Source organism: Zootoca vivipara, chromosome 6, assembly GCF_963506605.1.
Source record: "Zootoca vivipara chromosome 6, rZooViv1.1, whole genome shotgun sequence".
NCBI lineage: Eukaryota > Metazoa > Chordata > Lepidosauria > Squamata > Lacertidae > Zootoca > Zootoca vivipara.
This window is the reverse complement of record NC_083281.1, coordinates 33,711,319-33,728,567: the sequence shown is the minus strand read 5'-3', so window position 1 is coordinate 33,728,567 and position 17,249 is coordinate 33,711,319. Positions and strand designations below refer to the sequence as shown.

The following is a 17,249-nucleotide window of genomic DNA, read 5'->3' as shown; positions in this document are numbered from 1 at the left end:
TGAACCTGGCCCAATAGCAAATTGGCAATCCGTGCAGGCAGGTCTCTGAGCAAAGGCGTTAGATGCTGACAGGGTCTCACCGCTGAGCAAAGCCCCACGTAGAGCACATTGCAGTAATCCAATCCTGAAGTAATAAAAGCTTGAACCTCTGGGGCCAAGCTTTCCTAGTCCGGGAACTGTCTTTTCTGTCATGCTGTCCGCAGCTAGCCAGTGAGGCTACCTGGGCTTCCAGTGACAAAGATGGACCTAGCATCCGCAGGCTGTGAACCTGCTCCTTCAGGGGCAGTGCAACCCCATCCAGGGCAGGCAGTTGGCCCATTTCTCAGGGACACTGAAACCACTCACCCACAGGGTCTCCATCTTGCCAGGTTTCAAGCTCAGCTTGTTTCTCCTCATCCATCTCACCCACTGTGACTACGCAGGCCCTCCACTTTATGGAGCCGAATGTCACCCGCCCACTGATGGAACCTTGCCCTAAAACTACTAATGACCACTCTCAGTGGATTCATATAGATATTAACTCGCATTAGAGAGAAGACAGCCCTGCTGGAATTAGTGCTTCCGCCTTTGTTTACTTGTGTCTTACTGGAACCTGCAAGAAAGTTAATATGTTTCTAAAATGGTAAAGGTCAGACAGGTATTCTGCATTTCCTTCCCCCCCCCCCACAAAATAATTCTATCTTTTAATATAGTATAATATTGTATTTCCTATACTTGCCACTCCCAATGAAAGTGTGCTTAATCATTTATCCATGGTATTTTGAAGCTTATCACTTTAACAACGGAAATGCATCAAACATTTCTAGCTGGTTATTACTTTTAATATCATGAATGGGGGCCATAAACTTGCAAACTGCTTTCACGTCTGTCTTCCTTCTATCATTCTTACACTGAAAGCAGTTCTGGAATTCTCCATTTCATAACAACAACAACAACAACAACAATTTTATTATTTCTCCTCAGCCACTCTGGGTGGCTCCCAACGGAAAACTAAAAACAGAATAAAACATCAAACTTTAAAAACTTCCCGAAACAGGGCTGCCTTCAGATGTCTTCTATAAGTCAGTTGTTTATTTCCTTGACGTCTGATGGGAGGGAGTTTCACGGGGTGGGCACCACTATCAAGAAGGCCCTCTGCCTGGTTCCCTGTATTTCACTGTATCTATTTCACTGTATCTATTTCACTGTATCTGAAGAAGTGTGCATGCACACGAAAGCTCATACCAAAATAAAAACTTAGTTGGTCTTTAAGGTGCTGCTGAGGGAATTTTTTTATTTTACTTGGTTCCCTGTAGTTTGACTTCTCACAGTGAGGGAACTGCCAGAAGGTCCTTGAAGCTGGACTTCAGTATCCGAGCTGAACCATAGGGGTGGAGACACTCCTTCAGGAATACTGGGCCGAGGCCGTTTAAGGCTTTAAAGGTCAGCACCAACACTTTGAATTCAGTGGCTAACAACATTTTGTCCAGCTCTCATTGAATTCCCAATCATTGTATGATTTGACCATTATTCTTCCAATATTCCAAATTTGGAAAGGATTAAAAATTCAATATATTCCATTATACCCTCAAAGGTGTTTTTTTTTTTAATAAAAAAGAATCCCCCTTATTTAACTTTATCACAGTTCCAACACATATGCAAGAAATCAGCCCCCTGTTCCTCTCATTTCCAGCATCGATACACAACCTCTTTCCTAATCAGAGGTTAGATACCAACAAGCATAGAATCATGGTTAGAAAGGACCACAATCGTCATCTAGTCCAGCCCCCTGCAATGGAGGAATCTTTTGCCCAATGTGGGGGCTCAAACCCACAACCCTGAGATTAAGCACCTCATGTTCTACCAATTGACATTAAAAACATCTTTTAATAATTCCCCATCATTTGCGTTGGTAGTGACTCAGCCAAATGTGTAATCTATTTTAACATGGTTCTCCGATATAAATTTACCTGTAACAGCTTTTGCCATCTTAACTTGAAGTCATTAATTTTTTTTCTCATAGGGTGTTCTGCATTTCAAAACACTTTAGTACAGGAATATGAAAGCTCTGGAAGAATACACTCTGTGGTTTCTAAATGGTTAATGAGGAGGAACAGGACAACATTGTTGTACAGGAAAGGGCCAAGGGAAAAATTGCAGCTGCTGGAGATTACCTTAATGGCCTTGGCAAGTATTCTATATGTTAGGGAAATTACAGGTGAGTGGCCTGCAATTACTAGGAAAGAGTTGGAGGTTTTTATGGAAGGTTGAAAACCATTTTTGCTACACCTTTCTCTCAAAGTGTGCGTAAAAAGCAGGGGTTGGGAACTCTCCTTTACCCCAGCCCACATGGTCAAGATTTCTATCTGCCGTGCCTATTTTTGTCTCTGGAGACAATGGAAGAATGCACTGGGGTGGCCGGTGTGCGTAAAGTCAAACCATTGGAGAGTTACAGTGCCCTTTGTGGCCTTAGAGACCAAAACAGGATAGAAATGTCTTATTGCACTTGGGGCAGATGAAGTCCTTTGGTTTTGCTGCTACAGGTGCACCATGGTTTCTTCACCCAGCGGTCCCTTCTTGCCCTCTACTGGCTTTTTCTGTTTAAGGTAAGGTTACCAGATTTTTTTCAAATAATCTGGGGACACTTTAAAAAAAAGAGAGAGAGAGAGAGAGAGAGAGAGAGAGAGAGAGAGAGAGAGAGAGAGAGAGAGAAAGTTATTTTAAAAGGTTATTTTTCCTTTAATAAAAGAAGCAATATCTTCTCTTCTGTGGTCTCTGTCGCATGGCCTTCCTCTGGGCCTCGGTCTACTCTCTTGGAGCGCTAGCCACCATGGAGTAGGCTTGGGTTAGGCCTGGGCTCAGCCACGTGTCCTCACCCTCCTGGTCCTCTCCTACCTCTCGTCCTCAGTGGCGCGGCAAGGTCGGGGCTCCCATCTTTTTCTCTCCTTCCTCTTTCACTCTCTTCCTTCTCCTTCTCTCCTCCTTCTGTCTGCATTGGCTCCAGGGTTTTCTTGGCCCCAGAGCACCGCTGGGCAGTTGGCTGGGTGGCCAGGCACTCTCCTGGCTCGATTTGGGTCGTGGGGGGTTGGAGTCAGCGGTTCCGCCAGTTGACGCACCGGGCGTCCCCGGTTCCCCCTCGGCAGCAGCAGTCTCAGCAGCCCGGAGCCAGCCTGGTAGTGCAGTTGGCTCTGGCTGGCTTCAGGAGCTGCTCACTGCCGTGGCACCTGCCATTTTGCCTCACCAGAAGTCCCCATATGATGTGTCTTGTGCCGTTGAACCAACCACGCAACATTCATTCCCTACTAATGAATCTACAACACTTAAAATATAAATCCGGGGACATTCCGGGGATGGATTTTGTCTGGGGGCAGATTTGTAAATCTGGGGACTGTCCCTGGGAAATGGGGATGTCTGGTAACCACAGTTTAGGGTCTGTCGGCAAGTATTTATTGTGCCTGTGCAGGTGTCACGATGAAAATGCATTTTGTATTATTTCAGCATAGTTCTAGTAAGTAGGAAACCCTAATAAAATGGGGGTGGGGTGGGGAATGACTCCCAAAAGTGCATCAGAGTGCAAAAGCAAATATGGGGAAGGGGCCAAAACAACCTTATATTCCAGCAGTAACTGCAGGTGTGTAACAGGTTCTTTCTTTTATTAACAGATTTTTCCACAGTAAGGGGAAATCTGGGTTGAATGTTGTTGTTGTTGTTTTTTAAAAAAACGGGCTGGCATTTTGATAGTGACATGTAGACACTGTAAAACACTTGAGTGCATGCGTAACACCAATTCCACAATAAACTCCCATCTGGAAGCATCTTGAAACCATCCCAGAGAACCACATGAGTTTTTAAAGTGACTAAGAATTGTTAGCAAGAGACTAGCTGAGTAAGCAGTGGTGCAGTTACGTAATTTTTTTACTGGGGGCGGGTTGGGGTTAGGGATCTTACAAACACTCCACACTTTGGATGGAAATGTGAATTACTTTAGCATGTGGTAACACCAGCCCTGCTGTGGTTTGAGGGCTCTCCTGCTTACTTTGTCCAAAAGTCCTGCACTGATGACACCAATGGAAAAAGAACAGTCATTTTTCAGCCCGGAGAGATTTTTATTACCTTCCCTTAGGCTCACACAGGAAGCTTATACGGAGTCATCCCATTGCTCCATCTGGCTCAGTATTGTCTACACACAGACAAGGAGATTTCTCCCAGCCCTGTGTGGAGATGCCAGGAATTGAGCCTGAGCTAAAAACAACTTTTGTTTAAAAGAACTTCCTTATGTTGTTCCTCACACCCTTTAAGAGAGAAAAAGGGGATTCCCCACCACAATTACTTAAGCACATCGTAAGGATGATGGTAATCAGAAATAATCCACAGTGAGGCAAGTCCTGCACAAGCCAGGCTTAGGTGGGTAGAATATTTCCACTACTGGGTGGCATTAAAAAAAATAAAAACCAGAAGTGTTCCAGTTCTTAGAAACAAACTCTCATTCTTTGGAAAGTGACGTGGGACAAATTTACTAACAGAGTGATCCAGTTTGGGCAGTGCACCCGCTGACCTCCTGCTGGCAGGACTGCCTAGAGAAGACAAAAATTAGCTGTAGACTTTCATACCTCTCCATCCCTGGTTGTTTTTTTTTCTGTCCATATGCCCTCTTTCAGTTCTCCACTCCCCCCCCCCCTCTCTTAGGGTTGCCAGACTCAATAGAGGACAGGACTTCTGTGCCTTTAATTTCCCTGCTCTCTTTTGAGTCTGGAAACCTTAAAGAGAAACAAGCAGACCCTTTGTTTAATTAAAGGCACAGAAGTCCTGTCCTCTATTGAGTCTGGCAACCCTACTCTCTCTGCCTCAACTAAGAACCAGTAGGGCGTACTTGTGCTCTTAAGAGTTTTCCACGTAGTTTTAAAGATGCATCTGCACCAGATATTTTCTCCAGGTTGCAGCCTCTAACCCACACAGCCCCACCCCGATTCCAGTACCAACAGATCCTCATTACAGCTTCAAAACTACTACTGGTGTCTTCACACATCAACCTGCAGTATTCCATCGCCCAAGGAAGTTCAATGACCAGGAACGGCATGTTCCAGGCTGCCACGTCAGTGCAGTGGAGGCAGTGCAGGATTTGCACACAAGCTGAATACCAATTCATAAATAAACACATTACATTTCAAGTTTTACGCAACTGGTTTAAAAAGTAAGAAAACCGGGGAAACAGGCTCTAAAACAGACATTATTGTTTTGATATGACAAAAATATACTTAACGGCTACAGTGTTATATATCATGTTTGGTTTAAATCTGTGCAGAAATAACTATATCAGCATTTCATTGGGCCAGGTGTCCATAAGCTGTCAAACAGCATAGGTGGCAGGTGACATCAGACGCAGCATATGCAGCCTCTTAAATGTGATTTTAGGATTGGCAGGTGTGAGGAGCCTCTGGCCCTCCTGGTGTTGCTAAACTACAACTCCCATCATCCCTAGCCAATGGCCATGCTTGCTGGGGCTTATGGGGATTGTAGTTCAGCCGCGTCCAGAGAGCAAGAGGTTCCCCCACCTGGTTTAGGACCATAGCATGACAAAATTCTACCCTGTGTGGCCCTGAGGCCCACCTGAGAGCTGTCCAAGGTCCACTGTTTCAGAAACACTGACTTGCCCGCAGTTCTCCAGAATTTTACAGCTGCTGTCTGAAATCACATCCACCAGGCTCTGAATGGTCATTAAACACCACCTGCAAACAATTACACACCATACATTTGAAGCACTCTCCCAGAGAATCCTGGGGAGCTGTAGCTTGTAAAGTGCTAGGAATTAAAGCTCTGTGGCAGGTAAACTACAACTTCCAGGATTCTTGGGGGCAGAATGTGCCAGGATTCTTGGGGGCAGAATGTGCGGCCGATGTGGGCCCTAAGAGCACCACGTGTTGCCATTCTACTTTGCTGTATACTTTAGGTGGCGCACGTGCCGGATATCGCCCTCACTCGAAGTGGGAGCGACGGGGGAGGTGGGGAAGGAGCCGGACGCCGGTGCCAGGAGGAGGCACCGCGGAGCAGACGCCATGGAGACGGCTCTGCGTGTGCGCTCGCCGCTCTCCTCCTCCTCCCGCCCCGTCTTGCACAATCGCCCCGGGGGCGCTGGCGCTGGTCTCGGGGTGTTTGTGCCAACAGGAAAGGCGGCGGAAGAGCGCGCCCGCCGCGCCTCCCTTTCCTTCCCTGCGCTCCGCTCCGCTCCCGGGGGGCTGCGCGCCTCCGCGTCGATCCCTAGCAGCGCAGCACAGGAAGGAGAAAAATGCCCAGCGAGACTTTCCGCAGCCAGCCAGCCAGCGCGACCCACCCACCTCGGGAACTCGTCGAGGAAGTTTGGCGGGGCGGGGCTTGGCGATCCCACGTGGGGCTGAGATGGACCAAGTTTGGGAGCTGTAAATAACCCTAAAATCGGAGGCGGGCGGAAAAACAAACGCAACTTTTCTGCTGGGGCGAATCCGCGCAATGGCTCGTTTCTTTCTTTAAAAGAGGCGCTTTCTGAATCCGAGGGAATCGCAGCATGGAAGAGGACAGCAGCAACCTGGGAAGCGCCGGGAGCCTCTGGCAGGACCCTTTGGCGATCGCACTCACCCCCAGCAAACCAGTCTCTGTAGGGAGCCATGGCACCAGAGGGGGCGGCGGCGGCAGCGCCAGCAATGGGGGTGGCAGCAGCAGCGGCGGCAGCGGTAGGGGCCGACCCCTGAGCGTGGTTTACATCTTCCCCGATGATCTGGAAGAGCCTCTGCCTCTCCAATGCCTGCGGGAAGCCTGCAAGGAGGTCCCGGCGACGGAGCTGACGGCGCTGCCTTTTGGCACCGTGGCGCTGGGGGACACCGCGCCCCTGGATACTTTCTACAACGCAGGTGAGTCCCTGCAAACGCAGCCTCTGCCTCGGCCAGCTAGCGGTTCCGTCAGTTCACCTGGGAAGGAAACCTGCCCAGGGGAACTCCGTGTGAGAGCAGAGGGCATTGGCTTAACGCCGCAGTTTTCATCCAGGTTGTCTCGGGTGGACCGAGACGCTGCAGATGTGATCAGACGCGATCAGATGTTGCCAGCTTCCACCGCAGCAGGGCTCCTCTGCATGTCCCCACGAGGGTGGGAACGTCGTCCATTTAGTGAATTTATACCCGCAGTGCACTTATAAACAGCTGTTAGTCCCGAAAGACAAGCCTGGTGAAATGAAAGTAAAATTCTTCTGCAAGTTTGAGTCTATTGATTTAGGACTCAATGTTGACCAAGGTGTCTCCCTACCCCCACCCCCGTAGGTGTTCAGTGTATTGCACACTGACTGGCAGCTGCTCTCTGGGGTTTTGGGCAGGAGTCTCTCTCAGCCCTACCTGGAGATGTTGGGGATTGAACCTGGGACTTTCTGAATGCAAAGCAGATGCTCTACCACTGACCTATGGCCTAGCCTTAAAGGCTATTAAGGTTGTGTTGTAATTATCAGTTACAGCTGTCTTAAATGGTCACGATCATCATCTACACATTTTATGATTCTCACAGAAACTTTGCACAGGCTCTACCAATTGTGTTTTGTGATGTTTGGGTCATATGGTTAATTCCACTCCACCCCAAGCATACCTATCATAGAATCTCAGAGTTGGAAGGGTCCCAAGAGTCATCTAGTCCAACCCCCTGCAATGCAGGAACCTCAGCTAGAGCATCCATGACAGATGGCCATCCAACCTCTGCTTAAAAACCTCCAAGGAAGGAGAATCCACTGCCTCACTTGGGAGTCTTTTCACTGCTGAACAGCTCTTCCTGTCAGAAAGTTTTTCCTAATGTTTAGTCAGAATCTCCTTTATTGCAACTTGAAGCCATTGGTTCAAGTCCTATCCTCCAGAGCAGGAGAAAACAAGCATGCTCCCTCCTCCATGTGGCAGCCCTTAAGATATCTGAAGATGGCTATCATATCTCCTCTCAGTCTATTTTCCAGGGGCAGAACATACCCACCTCCTTCAAGCGCTCATCATAAGGCTTAGTTTCCAGACCCTTGATCATCTTGGTTGCCCTCCTCTGCACACACTTGTCAACATCCTTCTTAAATTCTGGTGCCCAGAATTGGACACAGTATTCCAGGCATCCCCAAACTGCGGCCCTCCAGATGTTTTGGCCTACAACTCCCATGATCCCTAGCTAACGGGAACAGTGGTCGGGGAAGATGGGGATTGTAGTCCAAAACATCTGGAGGGCCGAAGTTTGAGGATGCCTGCAGTATTCCAAGTGTGGTCTGACTAAGGCAGAACAGAGTAGTGTTATTACTTGCCTTGATCTGGACACTATACTGTACTTCAGTTGATGCAGCCTAGAATAGCATTAGCTTTTTTGCTGCTACATCACACTGTTGGGTCATGTTGATCTTGTGAAGGATTCCAGGATTCAGAGCAACACTGACTGTGGTTCAGAACAGAATAGTTGGCTAGGTCATCTAATGCAGGATCCTTTCAGGAAAGCATGAAACAGCTGTTCCCAATACTAAGTGTGGGGAGGGAGGGAAGGATGGAGGGAGGGAGGGAGACACACACACACACACACACAGAGAGAGAGAGAGAGACTGAGACTTTGACAGACAGGCAGACAGAGGAGGGAGCCTATGCATATGAGTGGAAATTGCACTGTGGACAGAACAGAAGCCAAGTAATTTTCATGGCATCTACAAAGGGTGTGAGTAGAACACCTTTCTAGTGAACAGCTTGCCTAACGAGTTGAGCAACATGGGCAAGTAGCTACAGTAGTCAAGGAGCTGGATGACACATCCTGTGCTTCAAAAGGCTCCCATTTACCAGGGACAACCTAAATTTTCTGGTACCTGCTTCTGATCAACTGCTGTCCCTTGCCTTTTGGGGATGCCTTTTAAATATTTGTTCAAGAGCACAAATGGATGACTGTTGTCTGTCTTTAGGTTTCAGCCCCATCCTCATGATCTATAGAAGTTAAATATCTGTGGAGACAAGGGAGATGGGATTATGCCTTTTGAGGTCCAGCTCCGAGGGCCTTCTGGTGGTTCCCTCACTGTGAGAAGCGAAGTTACAGGGAACCAGGCAGAGGGCCTTCTTGGTAGTGGCACCCACCCTGTGGAACAGCCTCCCATCAGATGTCAAGGAAATAAACAACTATCCGAATTTTAGAAGACATCTGAAGGCAGCCCTGTTTAGGGAAGTTTTTAATGATTGGTGTTTTAATGTATTTTTAATATTTTGTTGGAAGCCACCCAGAGTGGCTGGGGAAACCCAGCCAGATGGGCGGGGTATAAATTATTTTTTTATTTATCAGTGTTTGAAATTAGCCAGGCACCAGGTGCATTATGACCAAGTGAAAATGCCTGGGCACCAGGGTGGTGCCTGACATCTCCACCCCAGGAGGTACATGCCTGGCGATCATTGGATCTGGACTGCTTTCACATACTAGCAACACATCCTGTAGAATTCTATATGCACAATCAGAATGAATTTCAGGATCCAAATTTATTTTTCTGAAGCAGCCTGAGCAGGATTGGTGAACATTATAGTTTATTGTTGTAGCATGTCTTCACTTACCCCATCCCACTCCCCTGCTCATAGTTGTGAAGAATATTCTTAAGTTATGAATGGTCTGTGTCACCATTAAGAAAAAGAGGTAGGAATAGGCACACACACACACACACACACACACACACACACAGTGGTACCTCAACTTCCGAATGCCTCGACTTCAGAAGGTTTCGACTGAAGTCCGCTAACCCGGAAGTATTTTCGCATGCGCAAAATGGATGCTTTGACTTCCGAAGTTTTCGACTTCTGAAGAGCGCCGCGGAACGGATTGCCTTCGTAAGTCGAGGTATATGTGTACATATATATATATGTCCCTGGCTCAAGTGACTTTTCTTCTTTAAGTTCTCAAAATTCTTAACCTAGATCAAGGTTGTCATCTGAACTAGCCAGATATTTATCTGATAGTCTCTCATTTGAAAAAATAAGACTTGAGAGCACCTTGCCCCAAAATGGCAACTAAACACTCTGTTTTGGTGACTGTAACCCTGGTTTAAGAAACCATTTGGCGCCTAGCTTATATATCTGAGTTTCTAACACTGGAATTCATAACTATCTTGTTTCTTGAGAAAAACTGTGCTTTGATGCATTTTCACCCAACTCGGCTTCAATCCAAATAGAGAAAAGGGACAACCTGGCTGTGTTTTAAGCTGATGATATGTATACAGCCCCATATCAGCAGCCCTTGCCAACTAGCTGTTTCAGAAAAGATTGAACCCAAGAAACAAGATGGGAAGTGTGAGAACAAACTGAAGGATGGGGGCAAGCTGGTGCTCTCTGTGATAATATCTGTCTTTTTTCTCTCTCCCTGCAGATGTGGTGGTGGTGGAGATGAGCAACAGCCTGTGCCAGCCCTCACTCTTCTATCACCTGGGGGTGAGGGAGAGCTTCAGCATGACCAACAACATCCTCCTGTGCTGCTACACTGATTTTCCGGAGCTGCAGGCTCTTCGGGTGAGTCGGGGATGCAGTTCAATTCTGCAGGTGGAGTCTGTTCATGGAGATTGCTTTGAGATGCTGGACTGCCTGGGAAAAGGGCCACTTGATCAGATCAGAGGAATATCTGTAGGGCAGGAGTGGGCTGCCTTTAGACCAGGCATCCCCAAACTGCGGCCCTCCAGATGTTTTGGCCTACAATTCCCATGATCCCTAGCTAACAGGACCAGTGGTCGGGGAAGATGGGAATTGCAGTACAAAACATCTGGAGGGCCAAAGTTTGGGGATGCCTGCTTTAGACTATGGATGGTGGCTAACAGATTGAGGTTGAATCCTTACAAGACAGAAGTACTGTTCGTGGGGGACAGGAGGTGGGCAGGTGTGGAGGATTCCCTGGTTCTGAATGGGGTAACTGTGCCCCTGAAGGACCAGGTGCGCAGCCTGGGAGTCATTTTGGACTCACAGCTGTCCATGGAGGTGCAGGTCAATTCTGTGTCCAGGGCAGCTGTCTATCAGCTCCATCTGGTACGCAGGCTGAGACCCTACCTGCCTGCAGACTGTCTAGCAAGAGTGGTGCATGCTCTGGTTATCTCCCGCTTGGACTACTGCAATGCGCTCTACGTGGGGCTACCTTTGAAGGTGACTCGGAAACTACAACTAATCCAGAATGCGGCAGCTAGACTGGTGACTGGGAGCGGCCGCCAAGACCACATAACACCGGTCTTGAAAGATCTACATTGGCTCCCAGTACGTTTCTGAGCACAATTCAAAGTGTTGGTGCTGACCTTTAAAGCCTTAAATGGCCTCGGTCCAGTATACCTGAAAGAGCGTCTCCACCTCCATCATTCTGCCCAGACACTGAGGTCCAGCACCGAGGGCCTTCTGGCGGTTCCCTCGTTGCGAGAAGCCAAGTTGCAGGGAACTAGGCAGAGGGCCTTCTCGGTGGTGGCGCCTGCCCTGTGGAACACCCTCCCAACAGATGTCAAAGAGGAAAACAACAACCAGACTTTTAGAAGACATCTGAAGGCAGCCCTGTTCAGGGAGGCTTTTAATGTTTAATAGATTACTGTGTTTTATTTTTCTGTTGGAAACCGCCCAGAGTGGCTGGGAAAACCTAGCCAGATGGGCGGGGTATAAATAATAAATTATTATTATTATTATAAACAGTTGGGATTTGAGGGAACCCTTCATGCAGGGGAATAGTTAGTCAGTTTTAGAAATCTGGACTTTCTGGTGCCTCTGTCTTTTGGTTGCAATATGTGCAGTGCACACCCACCCACCCAGTTTTCTTCAAAATAATGGTCAGACAGCCCTGCTGCATTTGGAGCATAGCTGCCAAGTTATCCCTTTTTTTAAGGGATTTTCCCTTATGCTGAATAGGCTTCCTCGTGAGAAAAAGGAAAACTTGGCAGCTATGATTTGGAGTGCCATCCTGCTTATTCTGTGGGTGGTAGTGGGGGATCCTGGACCTTTGCCCCAAAGTCTTGCTCTGATAGCATCACCGACTTGATTATCAAGACACTTAGAATCTGTTCTGAAAGACTGAAGTAAGGATAGGAGGACTTTCTTAAATGTTCCACATGCAATGATTGTTCTTCTGAAAAGTTCCCCCAAGTATGTGGGGGAACTTGGGGTGTGAGTACATGTATGTGTGGCAGATGACAGATTTGGTCAATAGAAAGGAAACAAAGTTGGCGAGTGTCCCGTATGATATGGCCCTTAGAGGGAGATTTAGCCCCAGAGCAACGTTTGTTTGTTTGTTTGTTTGTTTAGGGAAGATTTTAATGTTTGGTGCTGTACTGTTTTTAATATTTGGTTGGAAGCCGCCCAGTGTGGCTGGGGAAACCTAGCCAGATGGGCGGGGTATAAATAATAAATTGTTGTTGTTGTTGGTTGGTTGATTGATTGATTGATTGATTGATTGATTGATTCAAGTGCCTTCTGTCCTGCCCATCCTCCAGTCTGCAGGACAGGGTGACTAAGAACTGATAGATGAACTTTATCATAGAAGATAAAGCACAAAGTCATAACGGCAATCACTCAGCAGCAAAATAATATCAGTAAAACCGTAGCTAAAAATAGTTTATTCCCTTCTACGAATGCTTGATGGGTATAAAATATCTGCAGCCAGCTTGCAAAAAGAAGCCTTTCTCCATCTCCCACTGCTGCCCAGATACAGATCGTGTCAAGCAAACAGGCAAGACTTCAACGTGTAAGGCTTTAATCAGTCCTACAGCAATCTAGCTATTGGCCACTGGAGAGTGGGGAGAGACAGATTCTCTGGGAAGCTGCTTTATGCTGAGTCAGACTATTGGTGCATCTAGCTCAGTATCGTCTCCAAAGGGGTATTTCTAAGCCCAGCCTGGAAATTTCTGGACCTTCTGCATGCAAAGTGTGTGCTCTCCGAAGAAGCTGATGCTTTCACCTTTGGGATGCAGTTCTGTGCATGCCAGAAGTAAGTCCTCTTCTGACCTTAATGCTTCTGTATTACCTAACATGGAAGTGGGGAGACACTGTGTAGCCCAGTCTCCTATGGTCCACCTGAACAGCATGACCACCTGTCCCCACAGAGCCTTTCTGTGTGCAGGTATATTCACAAAGGTTTCCATGCAACCCAGGACCCCAATCACCCAGGTTTCCAGCTCACATGGAATCCTTTTTTTTTAAAATAGCTGTGCATGTACAGAAGGCCCAGATGGTCAAGATCAGGCACAGGCAAACTCAATCCTCCAGATGTTTTGGGACTACAACTCCCATCATCCCTAGCTAACAGGACCAGTGGTCAGGGATGATGGGAATTGTAGTCCCAAAACATCTGGAGGGCCGAGTTTCCCTATGCCTGGTCAAGATGTTCACACAGACTCCATGGGGCAGTGCTACCTGGTACGTTCCTGGTCCTATATTGAGTAACAGAAGCATTGATGACTGAAGAGGGCAAGAGCAGGGATGAGGAACACTTTTCAACCTGAGGCCCACTTTCCTTTATGGACAATTTTTGCGGGGCCATACACAACTAATGCAAATTTTATTTCTGTACAGTAGGCTAGTTTCTACACACAAACACACCAACCTTTCTCCTCCATTCAGGTAAGCAAGATGCATTATCAGAGTTTAAAGACACATTCTAGCCAGGCAAATGCACTCAAGGAGGTTGCAGAGCAGAGCCTATAAGGGGAGAGTCCCAGTAGCCAGACAGAGAAGCCTGGAGGGTTGCGTTCACCATCCAGGCCTGACATTTCCTGCCCCACTTTCAACCCATTTAGAGCAAAAGTCCCTCTTCAGATTTGGCACCATGCTGCACTGCATAAGGTAGTACATTGTAGAAAAGCTGCATCATCTCACACAGGTGATGTGCAACATATTAATGCATGATGACGCTTGCAAGAATTGCTTTGCATTGCCCTTTGCAGGGGTTGCCTGTGCGTAGGAGCATCAGGCTCTAATGAGTTTGTGGATACTCTGCATAATCCTGCACTAACAGCTATCTAATGTGATAAGCAAACATCGCACAGCTGCAGCATGGCAAGAGAGCAGCTGTGTATCAGCTTCAGTAGAGAGCTCATTATCTCACTGTTACCTACATGTGACCAAACCCTTGTGCTCTCCATTAGCTTATCAGAAGTACCCAGCTTCATTCTGTGTAGTCGTGCAACCAATCCAGATCAGGATTGATGTTTTGTCTTCTAAGCACATATGGAAGCTATCAGCGGAAGAAGTGATGCGCCCCTAGTGCAAGCATGATAAATGGTTTAATAATGTGATCCTATGCATGCCTAGGGCTTGCCAATCAGACGGTCGGCGGTTCGAATCCCCACAACAGGGTGAGCTCCCATAGTTTGGTCCCTGCTCCTGCCAACCTAGCAGTTCGAAAGCACATCATAGTGCAAGTAGATAAATAGGTACCACTCCAGCAGGAAGGTAAACGACATTTCTTTGCACTGCTCTGGTTCACCAGAAGCAGCTTAGTCATGCTGACCACATGACCTGGAAGCTGTCTGCGCACAAACTCCGGCTCACTTAGCCAGTAAAGCGAGATGAGCGCCGCAACCCCAGAGTCGTCCGCGACTGGACCTAACTGTCAGGGGTCCCTTTATGCATGCCTACTCAGAAGTAAGCCCCGGTAAATTTAATGGGTAATGTATCCAAGTAAGTGTAATTTCAGCCATCCAAGAGTGGGATCCTAGATATGGAGAAAGTTGACCTACCATCTAAGTTCCTAATATTAACAAAGCTGGAGATTAATTTTTGGTAGGACATTAGATAAAGGGTCAATATATGCCAAATTGGATAGTATTGCCTAGTGATTGAAGGATACGTTACCTCCATAATAAGCAGAGTCTTTTTAGGTTTCAGAACAAGAGTGGGAAGCCTCGGACCCGGAGACTAAATGTGGCCCTCCAATCATCTCTGCCTGGCCCTTGCTATGCTCCCTAGACCATGCCCTCCCTCACTACACCCCTCAGAAGTCTTGCCCCATGCCCTCCTCAACTGCATTTGTTTGGCTGGAATGGGTCCTTGAACCATGATAATGCCTCTTGCTTGCCTGGATGTCGCGCATGAAGCCTTCGACTTTTGCATTCATTGTTCCATCAGTTTAAAAGAAACACCCCAATGGGCTTTGAGCACCCAAGCAGCGGACTAAGCAGATCACCTGCTAACTAAGCAGATCACTAAGCAGATCACCTGCTAACAACTTTCCCCACTATCATGAAACGGATTGCACTTGTGCATAAATTATAATGACAGTTTCTAAATTTGCATTCATACAGCTCAGTTAGCACAAGCCATTTTTATGGAGGTCTGTATCATCTGTGGTGATGCATTTCTACTCCTCCTTGGTGATGTGTAAACAGCCACTCTAGGAGCATGACTCTGTGGCATGCGTTGAGGTCCAGTAGGCTTCCAGAGAAAGTGATGCATTAAGTCACTGGAAGAAGACCTTGTCCCACTTCCTGCAGGCGCTCGTTTTCAAGCTAGGCAACCAAGTTCAAGGGAGGCTCCTGGCCTGCTGTCCCTAACAGCTGCTTTTAATTTTTTAATGTATTTATTCCTACATTTATATGGTGCCTTTTATATGCCACTGTAGTTTACCCCTCTGAGAGTTATACAGTCGTACCTTGGAAGTCGAATGGACTCTGTTCCGGAAGTCCGTTCAACTTCAAAAATGTTTGGAAACCAAAGCGTGACTTCTGATTGGCTGCAGGAAGCTCCTGCAGCCAATTGGAAGCCACGTCGGATGTTCAGCTTCCAAAAATAGTTCGCAAACCGGAACAGTCACTTCCGGGTTTGTGGCGTTCGGGAGCCAAAACATTCAAGAACTAAGCTGTTTGAAAACCAATTCCCAGCAAACTTTAGCAGAATACATTGGGGGTATGTGTGTGTGCTTCAGATGTGTCTTAGAATTTTGAAGTGTCAGGCATAGCTCTAGTGGCTTTAGCCCAAACGTAGCAGAGTTTTCCTGCACAGCGCAGAAGCTAGTTGAGGTGGAATGACTAGTCGGCTAGACGCAGAATAACTATTTACAGGATTTATTAAAAGAAAATAAAAGCAGCAGAGTTTCTGCATACAAAGCAAAGCAAAATAAATCCTTTTTGTCTCTCTCTCCAACCATATACACAGCACTTCTACTCCTAACACCTAACAAGAAACAACTGTGCTAGCATTCCTAGATAACAGAGTTCAGTGCTGGTCGTTAACCAATCAGAGAGAGTAGTTTCTAGGTCAGGCAGACCTTGGCTTTCTGCCAAGAGTAAATTGACACTGCCTTGAGTTAATTGTGTGAAGCCAGAATCTGTAAGTTTCCCATGAGAACCAATTAACCAATTAACAGAAACTGAACACTTCAGATGTGTTTTAAAGTGTGGTGTGTACACAGTCTTAATCAACCTTCGAGTAAATCCAGTTTGGCTCTTGGGTACCCAGTGGCTAATGATAACCTCCCCTTGCCTTTCTCCTTTCTAGGAGGAGATCCTCCAGAAGAATTCAGTAAGTCCCACTTGGTTTTCTGAGCATGCACCATATGAGACTCATGATCTGTTTCTGGGAATTAAGTGCAGTGAGCCTCACAGAACACAGTGGGGGCTTCTCCGTAAACGTGTATAAGGTTGCACTGCACATTATTTATTATCTATCCAACTCGGCTGTTTCAGCTTTTGGAACATGCATGGCAAAATCCTTATGGTTGAATTTTAAAAATATATGTTGGAGACTGGGTAGTTTGCAAAGTGAAATAGCAAGTGTGTTTTCCAAAAACAACCACCATCACCCTACCCAAACAGTGCGGGGGGACTGAACTAAGAAGAGAAAGGGATTTGGTCTTGGAAAAAATACCATTACATTTATATGCTGCCTCCCTTCAGTTCGTAAAGCAGAGCTGGGAAACCTTTGGCCCTCCAGATGTTGGACTACAACTCCCATCATGACGGACCCCTGGCTATGTCAGCTGGGGCTGATGGGAGTTGGAGTCCAGTGACATCTGGGAAGCCAAAATTCCCCAGCCCTGCCTTAAAGGTTCACCCAAAAAACTTGTCCATGTTGGTTCAAGTTTTGGACACAATTTTTGGAAACCAAAAAATGTTCTTTTTCTTTGCTGCTTAGAGAAATTGCCCCCATCCTAATACTGCTCAAAACTCATGTGGTGGACAGTTTTGCACCCCATGAAATGGGTACATACTACCTCTAATAGGTCTGCTTGTTTATTTATTACATAGATGGGGAACCTGTGGCTTTCCTGTTGTGGTTGGACTCCATCTCCAATCATTCATTGCCCATACTGGCTGGGGCAATGGG

The 17,249-nt window shown here is 46.9% G+C and overlaps 1 protein-coding gene and 1 long non-coding RNA gene across 4 annotated transcripts in view; one reads left to right on the top strand and one right to left on the bottom strand.

Moving 5' to 3' along the window:
- Positions 1-660: 660 nt before the first annotated feature.
- LOC132592302 (uncharacterized) lies at positions 661-1,381 on the bottom strand. The gene is made up of 2 exons (XR_009557736.1): positions 1,282-1,381; positions 661-1,138 (listed from the first exon to the last, which is right to left on the bottom strand). It is a non-coding gene; the product is annotated as an uncharacterized LOC132592302 (long non-coding RNA).
- Positions 1,382-2,061: 680 nt separating this feature from the next.
- Positions 2,062-17,249, top strand: part of MAP3K6 (mitogen-activated protein kinase kinase kinase 6) — a 49,247-nt gene continuing 34,059 nt past the window's right edge. Inside the window, exons 1-4 of one of the 3 annotated variants that reach the window (XM_035120269.2) lie at positions 2,062-2,197; positions 6,487-6,860; positions 10,339-10,478; positions 16,422-16,445. In XM_035120269.2, the coding sequence (XP_034976160.2) occupies positions 6,518-6,860; positions 10,339-10,478; positions 16,422-16,445 (507 nt within the window). In that variant the 5' untranslated portion in view covers positions 2,062-2,197; positions 6,487-6,517. The other 2 variants (XM_035120267.2, XM_035120270.2) reach the window with 2 other exon arrangements.